We start from the raw sequence: 13,498 nt of genomic DNA on the forward strand, positions 1-13,498 counted from the left end.
CACAGTTGAAGCACTTTACAGCCTGCTTATCGAACCCATACTTGGTGTCTCGCTTACTTTCCAAGCTGGTTCTTGTAAGGTCTAAAACTTAAAAAGACACTAACGAGCTTCATTCGACAAAATACCAAACGGGTCAAATAATTCATAATTGAAAATTCTGCATTTTTACCATAGCATAATTAACTAGGAGATATTAAAATAGCTTACAACCCAACATTTGATACATAACTAACATTGTCTTCGACTACGAGTTCGACCACTAACAACTACCAAGTTTTTGTTACTTACAAAAGACCCGTTTTACCAAAAAGTACATTTAACAAAGGTTTTAACCGAAGCTAATATCCTTGCGGAAGCGTGCATCATGAGGGTGTTCGATCCAAGCGACGCCATTTAGCAAGTTGCTTTACCTACATTCAACCAAACCGTTAGTCGTCTTTATTACAAAGAAACAAAGAATTCATACGACATCAATTACAACATGCATCTCAAGTAAACCTTTCTAATCTTCATACCTACATGAATTCGTCCTTAACTTGGTACATTACCCTTCTAACTCGTTCGACCCATATTTATGTCATGCAATCGAAATACAATAGCTTTCTTACAAGTAAACAACTTCAACCATTAATTGATAAAGTACTATAATAGAACATGCCAATAGTCTTGTGTAAGCAAACTTACCTTTACCGTCCTTCGCTTGCGACCCGGATTGACTTGAACTTTCTTCTTTTATTCCTACATTCCGAATTCACATACTTTAATCTCATGTCATATTTGAAATTCGTTCTTAAGATATACATTATCATTCAAGGTTGTCTAGGTCCTAATCAATGTAATAATGCATCAATATGAGATGTATTTCTTTCAAGCATTTTAACAAACACTTGGCGTGCGTACTACTTAACAAGCATAGAGTACAAGTATTATGAGCATAACCTAACCATTTCATATCAACTTCATCAAGAACATCAAATTCTAATAATTTTCTATGCAACTTTCATTCATAATTTGTTTCTAATTAACAACCCGTTGATATGAACACTACCAATTCTAGTCATCATACCAATTAACATAGAACTTTTATAATTCTTCCTATCATCACATTTGCAAGTGGGTTTTATGTAAATCTTTAACTAAATCAGAAATTAAACATGATTTGGCCCTCTATAAGGTAATTTCAACATACATTCATAATCAATTTCAAAGAAAGCCTCATACTAAATCAAAACCCATTCATGAAAAATTACCAAATCATGGAATTCGACTTACCATTCGTTTGTCTAGCTTAGATGATCGTTTTTATGTGAACATGCAATGATTTGGACCAAGAATTCTCCTTCAATTTGCTGAATTTGTAGAACTTGAGGGCTGGGGTTTGTTTCCCCTTGGTTCAGTCGACACACACACACACTGAAGTGTGTGTGGTGTGTGTTAGTATTTTGTTTTTAAGAAAATCACTTTCCCCATTCCCTTATTTGGTCCCTCAAGTTTCTACAATTTGTCTTTAATTAACTAAACCTTCTCTTTTAGGTTATTCTTTCAAATTACATTCTAACTAGGTTTATATTTTTATTTAACTATATAATGTACATGCTTGTAGGTTTTGGGGTGTTACAAGTCCACCCCCCTTAAAAGAGGTTTCGTCCTCGAAACCCGGCTAACGTACCAAATAAAAACGGGTAGAACTTCTTCATCTCATCCTCCGACTCCCAGGTGAGATCCGATCCCTTTCTGTGTTGCCATTGGACTAAGACTTGCTTGATCTCCTTGCTACGAAGCGTCTTTACTTTGGAATCTTTTATAGCTACCGGTCTTTCTATATAATTCATTTTCTCATCGATCTCAATGTCTTCAATTGGTACATGGGCCGTTTCATCCGCTAAGCATTTTCGTAATTGCGACACGTGAAAGGTACTATGAATCCCTTCCAAAGAAGATGGTAGATTTAACCGGTAGGCCACCTTTCCAACTCGAGCTAGAATCTCGAACGGTCCAATGTATCGGGGGCCCAACTTTCCTCGCTTACGAAATCGAATTATACCTTTCCACGGAGACACCTTCAAAAATACTCGGTCCCCCACTTGGAACTCGATAGGGCGACTTCTTCTATCCGCATAGGACTTTTGTCGGTCTTACGCCGCTTTTAACCGAGCCCGTACGACGTCGACCTTTTCGTTGGTTATCGCCACCACATCATTCGGTGCGAGTTCCCTTTGCCCTACTTCTCCCCAACAAACCGGGGTTCTACACCTTCTTCCATACAACATTTCATACGGCGCCATTTGTATACTACTTTGGTAGCTATTATTATATGAAAATTATACTAGCGGCAAATGTTCATCCCAATTTCCCCCGAAATCTATCACACATGCTCTCAACATATCTATGAGAGTTTGAATCGTTCGTTCGGATTGGCCATCCGTTTGCGGGTGGTATGCGGTACTTAGATGCAATTGAGTACCCATTCCTTCATGAAACTTCCGCCAGTAGCGGGAGGTGAATCGCGTATCCCGGTCTGAGACGATAGACACCGGCACACCATGGCGGGAAACGATTTCATTCACATAAACTTCCGCTAACCTTTCCGAGGAATAGGTCTCTCGAATGGGTAGAAAATGGGCACTTTTGGTAAGACGGTCAACAACGACCCATATTGCATCATGCCCTTTCTTGGTTTTCGGGAGTTTGGTCACAAGATCCATATCCACATTCTCCCATTTCCATACCGGAATTTCTAGGGGTTGTAATTTCCCGTAAGGTTTTTGATGTTCCGCCTTTACTTGGGAACATGTCAAGCATTTAGATACATACTTAACAATATCACGTTTCATTCCCGGCCACCAATAATTTTCCTTCAAATCGCGATACATTTTAGTGGCTCCCGGATGGACCGAGTAACGGGACTTGTGTGCTTCTTCCAATAATAAGGTCTTTGCTTCACAGTGTCGCGGTATCCAAACTCGCCCAAACCTTTTTCTTAATCCGCTCGCGTTTGCTTCAAGTTCACTTTCAAACCCTTTCGTTCTTTCACCTTTCGGATCGCCTTTATTCAAGGACTCGTCTTGCTCCTTTCGTATCGTTTCAAGAAGGTTTGGTGTAACTATCATTCTCATCGATTTCACTCGAATGGGTGGTAGGTATTCCTTCCGGCTTAACGCATCCGCTACAACATTAGCTTTTCCCGGATGGTAAAGAATGTCGCAGTCGTAATCTTTGATCAACTCTAGCCACCTTCGTTGTCTCATATTGAGATCTTTCTGCTCAAAGAAGTATCTAAGGCTTTTGTGGTCCGAATAAATGGTGCATTTCGTTCCATACAAATAATGCCTCCAGATTTTTAGGGCAAACACTACCGCCGCCAGTTCGAGATCGTGGGTTGGATAGTTAATTTCATGTTGCTTTAGTTGTCTTGAAGCATAGGCAATGACCTTGCCTCGTTGCATCAAGACACAACCCAACCCTTGATGAGATGCGTCTGCATAAACCACTAAGTCTTCTGTTCCTTCTGGCAGCGTTAGAATGGGGGAACTTGACAATTTCTCCTTTAACATTCGAAAAGCTTTCTGCTGATCATCATTCCATTCGAACCTTTCTTCTTTCTTTGTTAGTTTAGTTAAAGGGAGGGCTATTTTGGAGAAGTCTTGGATAAATCTCCGATAATAGCCGGCTAGACCTAAGAAACTTCTTACTTCACCTACATTCTTCGGGGGTACCCATTTTATCACGGCTTCTACCTTAGAGGGATCCACTAAAATCCCCTTTTCGTTAATTACATGTCCCAAAAACTGCACTTCCCTAAGCCAAAACGCACACTTAGAAAACTTAGCATATAATCTTTCCTTTCGAAGCGTTTCGAGTACCTGACGTAAATGACTTGCATGTTCAGACTCGCTACGAGAGTATACTAAAATGTCATCAATAAACACTATGACAAACCGGTCTAACATATTTCGGCATACCCTATTCATTAGATCCATAAAAGCGGCCGGAGCGTTAGTTAACCCGAATGACATTACCAGGAATTCGTAATGTCCGTAGCGAGTTCTGAACGCAGTCTTAGGTACATCCTCTTCCCTTACTCGTACTTGATGGTAGCCCGATCGCAAGTCGATTTTTGAGAACCAACTTGCCCCTTGTAGTTGATCAAAGAGATCATCTATTCTCGGAAGTGGGTATCGGTTCTTTACCGTGAGTTTGTTGAGTTCACGGTAGTCGATGCACATTCTCATCGACCCATCTTTCTTTTTAACAAACAAAACAGGCGCCCCCCACGGGGATACGCTAGGGCGTATGAAACCCTTGTCAAGAAGTTCTTGTAATTGGACCATTAATTCCCGTACTTCCGCGGGTGCCAACCGGTAAGGGGCTTTGGCTACTGGTTTGGCATTTGGTTCTAGTTCGATACGAAACTCGACTTCCCGCTCGGGTGGGAGTCCCGGCAATTCATCCGGAAATACATCCGGGAATTCATTCACTATCTTAGTATCTTCAATTTTCAAAGCTCCTAATTTGGTATCGACTACGTAGGCTAAAAATGCTTTACTTCCATTCCTCACGTACTTAACTGCTTCTAGGATAGTGCAAAATTTTGCCCCTACTTCCCTTTCCCCATGAATGGTTACCCGTTTCCCTTTAGGGGATGTCACATGAATAATTTTGTTTTCGCATAAAATTTCCGCGTGATAACGGGATAACCAATCCATACCTACCATTACTTTAAATTCCCCCAAAACCATGGGAATCAAATCAATATCAAAATCTTCATCATCTATAGTGATTTTACAACCCCTACATATTTCATGCAGTAGATAACTCTTACAATCGGCAATTTCTACCTCGAGTGGTGTACACATTCTTTCTATCGTGAATAAAGGGGAACGTACAAGCTCACTAGAAATGAATGACCTACTAGCTCCGGTATCAAATAATATATAAGTGGGTATAGAGTTTATCATATAGATACCTGAGACCACATTCGGGTGAGCTCTTGCTTCTTCCGCGGAGATTTGAAACATTCTTCCTTTCGCTTTCGCGGTTTCTTCTTTCTTTCCTTCTTTCTTCGGCCCTTGTTTGAGCTTTGGGCAATCGGCTTTCACATGGCCCGATTCATTACAATTGTAGCACACCCTTTTGGGATTCGGACAGTTATAGTACGGATGTCCTTCTTGCCCGCAATTGTAACACCCCTTCCTTCCCAATAAGCACTCACCGGAATGGGGTTTTCCACATGTTTTGCATCGTGGGAACCCGCCTTTGGAAGCTTCCTTCTTTCCTTGATCTTGCGTTTTGGGTTTCTTAGATGAGCCTTGAGTTGACCCCTTCTCGGCTTGCCTTTTCTCCCCACGTTCATCTTGCCTCTTTATCTCGATTTCTCTATCCCTTGCTAAATCAATGATCTCGTCCAACGTTTCACATTTTGAAGGAGTTATGAACTCCCGTATTTCAGCTTTGAGCATGCCATGATAACGAATAATCTTCTTCCTTTCTGTTCCAACTATTTCTTCACAAAACTTCAGTTGATCGAGGAAAGTGTTCGTGATTTCGTTAACTGATTCATCCCTTTGTCGCAACCGGAGAAAATCTTCTTGAATTCGATCCACAGCCGATTGTGGACAATGGTACTTGATAAAAGGCTGTTTGAATTCTTGCCAAGTCAAGGTTTGAACTCGATTTTCTCCAATCTCCTTACTATACGAGTCCCACCAATCTTTAGCCCTTCGCATGAGTTGCCCCGTAGCAAACATGACTTGGTCTTCCTTGTCACAATGACTCCGAATGAATACCCCTTCCATGTTAGCTATCCATCTTTGGCATTCTATGGGGTCGATTTCCCCGTCAAAGGTCGTAGGCTTACATGCCATAAAATCCTTGTAGGTGCACCGTCTTGCCTCTTTCTTGCCTTGAATTCCAGCTATCATTTCCTTCAATTCATCCACCTTGCCCGTGATCATATTTTCTACCGTACTAAGTACTTGGCCCTCCACCTCTTGTGCTAGCTTGGAAACATTTGCATCAATTACCCTCGTTACTTCATCCGAGATCATCTTGTTTAACTCGTTCTGAGTTATACGTTCTGTGTTATCCGTGTTTCCTCCACTTGCCATCTACAATTTAAACATTCATATTAATCATTGTCACTTTCATCCTTCTCATCTTTCTATATATGTATATCATTTGTTTTCAATAGTTCGATTTCACAAATCGTGAACCATCCAATCCTTCTTTACAAACATTCTTAAGGTGTCACTTACTTTATTCATTCGCATGTCAGGACTCCTCAACCTTTCGCACGTTCATTATTAAAGCATACTAGCTATCATGAATTTCTTAGTTTCATAGTTGATTCGGGGTATTCTTTATGTTAAACGAACGTCATAATCGAATTAAGGGCCTTAACAAGAATAACAACAAATTCAGCAAAACATTTAGGGGGCACCCGTCGCCGACGGCATTGAGTGCGTCGCCGACGGGCTCGGGATAACCCCGTCGCCACCTTTTGCCCGTAGGCAGGTGGTTAAGCCGTCGGGTGGGAGGGAGCCGTCGCCGACGGCATATAGCCCGTCGCCGACGGGCTTCCTGGTATGCAAACGCTGAATTACTAAAATTTTTTGTTTCAAGCTCCTTTTTCAACCCGAAACGGCCCTGGGCAGTCCCGAAACTTTCCATAACGCACCTTAACATCCCCAACCATGTTATACTAGTAACTAAACCGTAACCCATTCCCATTTCTATCTACAAACATAAAATCCTTAATTTACTTACTTGCGCGGCGCTTTGGAACGAACACACTTTCACAAGAGCTTTCGGTTTGAGTTCGAGCACCATCACCTACTCGAATCCCTCAAACCTAGGCTCTGATACCAACTTGTAAGGTCTAAAACTTAAAAAGACACTAACGAGCTTCATTCGACAAAATACCAAACGGGTCAAATAATTCATAATTGAAAATTCTGCATTTTTACCATAGCATAATTAACTAGGAGATATTAAAATAGCTTACAACCCAACATTTGATACATAACTAACATTGTCTTCGACTACGAGTTCGACCACTAACAACGACCAAGTTTTTGTTACTTACAAAAGACCCGTTTTACCAAAAAGTACATTTAACAAAGGTTTTAACCGAAGCTAATATCCTTGCGGAAGCGTGCATCATGAGGGTGTTCGATCCAAGCGACGCCATTTAGCAAGTTGCTTTACCTACATTCAACCAAACCGTTAGTCGTCTTTATTACAAAGAAACAAAGAATTCATACGACATCAATTACAACATGCATCTCAAGTAAACCTTTCTAATCTTCATACCTACATGAATTTGTCCTTAACTTGGTACATTACCCTTCTAACTCGTTCGACCCATATTTATGTCATGCAATCGAAATACAATAGCTTTCTTACAAGTAAACAACTTCAACCATTAATTGATAAAGTACTATAATAGAACATGCCAATAGTCTTGTGTAAGCAAACTTACCTTTACCGTCCTTCGCTTGCGACCCGGATTGACTTGAACTTTCTTCTTTTATTCCTACATTCCGAATTCACATACTTTAATCTCATGTCATATTTGAAATTCGTTCTTAAGATATACATTATCATTCAAGGTTGTCTAGGTCCTAATCAATGTAATAATGCATCAATATGAGATGTATTTCTTTCAAGCATTTTAACAAACACTTGGTGTGCGTACTACTTAACAAGCATAGAGTACAAGTATTATGAGCATAACCTAACCATTTCATATCAACTTCATCAAGAACATCAAATTCTAATAATTTTCTATGCAACTTTCATTCATAATTTGTTTCTAATTAACAACCCGTTGATATGAACACTACCAATTCTAGTCATCATACCAATTAACATAGAACTTTTATAATTCTTCCTATCATCACATTTGCAAGTGGGTTTTATGTAAATCTTTAACTAAATCAGAAATTAAACATGATTTGGCCCTCTATAAGGTAATTTCAACATACATTCATAATCAATTTCAAAGAAAGCCTCATACTAAATCAAAACCCATTCATGAAAAATTACCAAATCATGGAATTCGACTTACCATTCGTTTGTCTAGCTTAGATGATCGTTTTTATGTGAACATGCAATGATTTGGACCAAGAATTCTCCTTCAATTTGCTGAATTTGTAGAACTTGAGGGCTGGGGTTTGTTTCCCCTTGGTTCAATCGACACACACACACACTGAAGTGTGTGTGGTGTGTGTTAGTATTTTGTTTTTAAGAAAATCACTTTCCCCATTCCCTTATTTGGTCCCTCAAGTTTCTACAATTTGTCTTTAATTAACTAAACCTTCTCTTTTAGGTTATTCTTTCAAATTACATTCTAACTAGGTTTATATTTTTATTTAACTATATAATGTACATGCTTGTAGGTTTTGGGGTGTTACAGTTCTGCCAGTACTTTCCATCCAATCCTTTGCTCTTCTCACAGCACTCGCAAAGGCCCACTTGATGTCCATCAAGTCCATCTCTTCTTTATCAATCTGCCTGTAATCTTCTTGTGTCAGATTAATGTTGCCAATCTGACCTTCTATTAACCCACAGTACGCGCTCACTACAGTGTTAAGCAGCTCCATGTGTTCCTTAGCTACTTCTACACTGATTTTAGAGAAGCTTGACGTGTCGAGCTGTACGGTACCTGACTTTGATTGTTGACCAGCAGATGATGTTCCTCCATAACATGCACGTTGTTGTTGAGCAGGAGGAGGAGGAGGAGGTGGTTGTATTGGATTTCCATACATGTCTGTGGTAGGAGGTGGCTTTACAGGAACTTGCACCGGATTGCCATACATATCCGTGCTAGTGACAAACGCCGTTTGCAAAGGAGCATGTGGACCTGTTCTTGCAGACGAAGTATTGGAAGTTCCACAATACATTTCAGGATTTTGTGGCAATGGAACTCTCTTCGCCTTTAATGTTTCCTCCTGATCCTTGTTTTCCAAAAGCTGCACGAAGTCGTTGATATTTGTAGTTTTCAACACTCCGTTATACTTCAGGATTTCCAAGAAACTACTCCATTGGGGAGGCAAGGCATCAGCAAACTTTTTCACCACTTCTGCTTGAGTTGTCGTCACACCGAAATTATTCAGCTCAGTAAGCAAATGATAAAACCGACTTGTCATGTCTCCCAAAGACTCCTTATCTAAACATGTGAAACAGTCGAATTCTTTCTTGAGCAGATCATGACGCAATTGACGTGTTGCTTCATTCCCTACTCCTCTTGTTTTCAAACCGTCCCACAGCTTCTTCGTAGTCTTGAAGCTGACAAACTGATGATAGATGTCTTTGCTTAACGCCTGAGTGAGAATGGCGTATGCTTTCTTCTCCAGATCATATATTTTCTTTTGATCTTCTGGAAGATCGGCAAAACTAGCAGTTGTTGAAGCGGCGACTTCGATAGCTTGATCAAAATCTGTGGTGAACCGTATCCACAGCTCTGTATTCTGGCCAAGAACATATGTACAGAAACGATCAGCCCAACCCGGATACTCGTTTAAATGCATCAGCTTCGGAGGTCGATTCAAACTTCCTGTTTCGCTTTCGCTCAGTAAGATACTTTGGATACTAGGAGTTTGATTCGAGACTAACGCCCACTGATTTCCCTGAGAAGATGTCGATACCGGAGACTCGGCCCATGAAGGCGATAGACTTGTAGACGTGTATTTTCCACTGTCTGGCGCCGGTGTGCCCCACCATGAGGGAGTGACACCAGAACTAGTATATTTTCCACTGTCTGGGGCAGGATTCCACCAACTCGGATTCATGATTGATAAGCAAAATAAATGCTAAGTTAATATTTCGAAAGATCACACAGCCGAAGGACCCTGTTCGAAAGATCTAAAATCACAAAAACTTGTTAACAATAAGTAGACCACAATCGAAAGATCAAATCTTGTTCGAAGGATCAACAGTGCTCGAAAGATCACTGTTGTATCTCGAACAATGATTTCGAAAGATTCACAAACTCGAAGGATTCACTATTTGAAAGATCCTTATCTTTCGAGTATATATCCTTATCTTTCGATGAACTGTCTTTCAAATAGATTCCCTGGTCGAAAGATATGTTTCGGACTCCGAAGGATGGGTCGAAAGATGATAATCTGTCGATCCTTCCTTGATCGAAAGATGGTCTTTCGATGTCGAAAGATATCTTTCGAGCACTCTGACACAACTGACACTGATGTGACAGGTTGGTGAAAAGGTGAAAGGTTGGTAAGGTCAACTTTCGGCAAGACGGTATGTGCAGGCCTAACTTTCTACCAACTTTGATTTTCAAATAAAATATTACCCAAAAAGGAATACCTTATCCAAAAACCAGTCACCGGAACTTTGACCGGAGATATGACCGGAAAACACCAAGTCACTTAAAAACAAATTTTCAAGTTACCCATCCCAACCTTGAACACTCCCGAAGGTTTAGAAACCGTTTTTCAGTTTAAGAGTGCAATAAAAACACCAAAAACGGGTGCAAAACCAAATGTCCAAACACACCAAGAACTTGAACAAACCCGGTTTTAAACAAGGTTAAGAGCCTTAGCTCTGATACCACTTGTAGGTCCCTTTCCGAAGGATGACGAACCTAAACCTTGTTATACTAACTCACTAGCCAGTGCGGAATCCAAGCTAGCAAGCAAACCGGGATGAAACAAGCACAAACACAAACACACAATGTTCACCGATTAACACCACTTGTATTAATACGTATGAAAGGTTTCGGTTACAAGCTCAATGTTCACAAATGTGTTTTGCAAACTCTCTAGTGTGTGTGTGTGTTTTCTGGACAGAATGCTCTCAAGAACTCTCTCTCTTTCGGTGTGTGCATCTATCTAAACTCAACACACTGCATGGGTATTTATACCCAGCCCATGATGTCTGGTCCGAAGGATCTGATAGATGGTCCGAAGGATCATCTATCGATGACAAAGCATTCGAAGGATCAGCAGGGACCTCGAAAGATCACCTTTCGAGATCTATCATTCGAAACATATCTTTCGATGAGATCGAAGGATTCACATTATCCTTCGATCTCTTATCCTACGACACAGAACATCTTTCAACATCTTACAAACTGTTGTCCAAGTCAAACCGGAGGATGGTTGACTTGGTCAACTTACAACACTAATCAGGACATCGTTTACATCGTGACCGAATACAGACAAAGTACAGACACAAGTGCACCAACATATGGTCATATCAACAACATTCAGGATATAGAATAATTACCTAACCTTACTGATCATTGACTTATTGGTAACTGTAAGCCTCAAGATTTTGATTGCATGATATATGTTCCAAGTGAAACGACATGTGAGGCTAGCCAATAGATTGGGAAAAGAAGGAGGTGCCATGCTGGCTTGTATTATTGGTGTAAGCATAATATGATGTAAATTTTATTCCTGAAATGTCTTTTCTAATGTGATTTAGTTCCATCTAGTGTGCTAAAAGCATATATGCAGCATCACACCAAGTGAACAAATGGTTCCTGGAATTTTTTCTGTTTGTCTCCACACGATAGCAGATATTATATGAGTCGAATAAGAGAGTGAGACGAGGAAAAATGAACGGATCAAATCGCAGTAATTGTATATTATAGGGCATCCTAGACATGCAAACATATACAGAAATGTGGCCTTACATATACCAGTGGTGGCAAACGGTATATATTCTGCTTGCATATGCAAATTTATATTAATAACTCAAGTTATGATCCATTGGCCTAATAATCCATACCGGCAATGTAACCATTGACACTTTTTTTTTTGTTTTCAATTTCAATATATACCACTCTAACGGAGAAGTAACTTCGCATGGCCGTTGCATTCATTTATGTCGTCTAAATATCGTTTACAACATTATGATTGGGATAAATATAAACTTAGTCGATCAATTTTTCATTAGGGGCAAACAAAGTTACTTTTCCATTAGCGTAAAGTTAAGGGTGTCACTGATCACATTACCTGTATAAATATTATTATTGGCTAAGGGCAGTGGAGGTGGAACACTTTTGTTCCGTGATAAACCAATGTTCAACGCATGAAGAATGTACAAGACCACCGCCACCATAAAGTTCAACGCGTGGAGAATGTTAACCCGTGATAAAATTCACGCGTTATGCTTATTCCGTGATAATTGGATGTGAGGGGGTGTGAGGGGGTGTGAGGGTTTATTGTTGGGTGTTGTGAGTGATGACCATTGCCACTAAAAAAGGTTGTGAGTGGTGGAATAATGGTTGATGACATGGCGGAACTTGATTGGATGTTGTGAGTGATAGAATTTTTGCAAGTGATGACCATCCCCTCCCCCCTAATGAGTAATAGTTTGGATTATTAAAATCTAAATTGCCACTTATATATTATTTTTCAAGTATTATATGCCTTCCAAAGATGTATACATAATAAAACAAAGGAATTAAATGCCTCTTGGCTTTGTTTTGAGCCAATTATGCAAATTCTTCCTCCATACCATTATGAAGATTGTTATTCTTTGCTTATTAAGGCTGCAAAACAAAAGGTTTCAGTATCTATAATTGTATTGAACAAAAAATTCTTAACAAGTCTACAACATAGAATTGCAACACCTTACAATATCCATATGATAATGGATTAAAATATATCCACATTAGGTAAATGCTAGTACTTATTTAGAAGACACAAGTCCTAGAACAGTTTAATTAATTACCAGTTTAAAATGGCTGTACAAAAATTATAAAAGATATTATTGCCTAGTAAAGGCGGGTTCCTGGTATTGTTTATATGTTCAAGACATGCAAGCTAGTGTGTTAAAGGGACTTGTAAAATCGCCTTATTCGAGTATGTCATCACAGCCAAATGTTATATTCAAAGTAATCGCGAAACATTCGATGCCTAGAGAAGCATATAATTCATGAGAATCATTTGACGTGGAATAAATAGTGTCCATATCTTGTACAGCTAATTCATGTAGTGATGTGGAAGGAAATCATTCCCTGTGATCCAAACAACTAAAGTAAATAATATTAGCTATTTCTATGATTATCAATTGGTTTTCATCATTTTATGATATTTTCCTGCCCGCGACAACTTGGTTAGAGAACTTATCTCGAAATGCTCGTTTGGTGGCCGAGCACTTTTCGCCTTGTTCCTATTACTTAGAATATTTCATTGACAAAGGTAGGGTACCCAATTTGGAAAACATCTTCCACCTCAGCAGATGTTCTTGCCCCCATATATACATTATTACCATGCTGCCCTTCCATGAATAATTGCATCAAAGTCCTTAAAGGCTATCAAGGTTAAAAACGTCATTCCACGTGTAAGATGCCGCCGTGCATATCAATATAAGGAGATACAACTTGTCATACTACAATGTTGTAATTAATATCATTCGGTTTGTGTAGCCTGATAAATGATGCTAAAGAAGAATCTATACTTTTCAGTGTCAAGACCTACTAAATCTATATATAGTGTAAGCAAGTGATCAGTTTACTCACAAC

The 13,498-nt window shown here is 39.6% G+C and overlaps 1 protein-coding gene and 1 long non-coding RNA gene across 3 annotated transcripts; both read right to left on the reverse strand.

Annotated features, from left to right (window-relative positions):
* Positions 1 to 299: 299 nt before the first annotated feature.
* LOC110914675 lies at positions 300 to 5,729 on the reverse strand. 2 transcript variants are annotated; one of them, XM_022159457.2, is made up of 3 exons: positions 4,967 to 5,729; positions 685 to 738; positions 300 to 410 (listed from the first exon to the last, which is right to left on the reverse strand). In XM_022159457.2, the coding sequence occupies exons 1-3, from the start codon at positions 5,724 to 5,726 to the stop codon at positions 394 to 396; spliced, it is 831 nt and encodes a 276-aa protein (XP_022015149.2). In that variant the 5' UTR covers positions 5,727 to 5,729; the 3' UTR covers positions 300 to 393. The 2 variants fall into 2 exon arrangements, 1 of the variants encoding a protein (XP_022015149.2); XR_002578501.2 differs by lacking the exon at positions 4,967 to 5,729 and adding an exon at positions 1,273 to 1,413 and having other exon boundaries at positions 307 to 410.
* Positions 5,730 to 6,937: 1,208 nt separating this feature from the next.
* Positions 6,938 to 8,192, reverse strand: LOC118479273. Its single transcript, XR_002578500.2, has 3 exons — positions 8,069 to 8,192; positions 7,481 to 7,534; positions 6,938 to 7,206 (listed from the first exon to the last, which is right to left on the reverse strand). It is a non-coding gene; the product is annotated as an uncharacterized LOC118479273 (long non-coding RNA).
* Positions 8,193 to 13,498: the final 5,306 nt, after the last annotated feature.

The sequence above is a fragment of the Helianthus annuus genome, chromosome 15 (genome assembly GCF_002127325.2).
Source record: "Helianthus annuus cultivar XRQ/B chromosome 15, HanXRQr2.0-SUNRISE, whole genome shotgun sequence".
NCBI classification, from domain to species: Eukaryota; Viridiplantae; Streptophyta; class Magnoliopsida; order Asterales; family Asteraceae; genus Helianthus; species Helianthus annuus.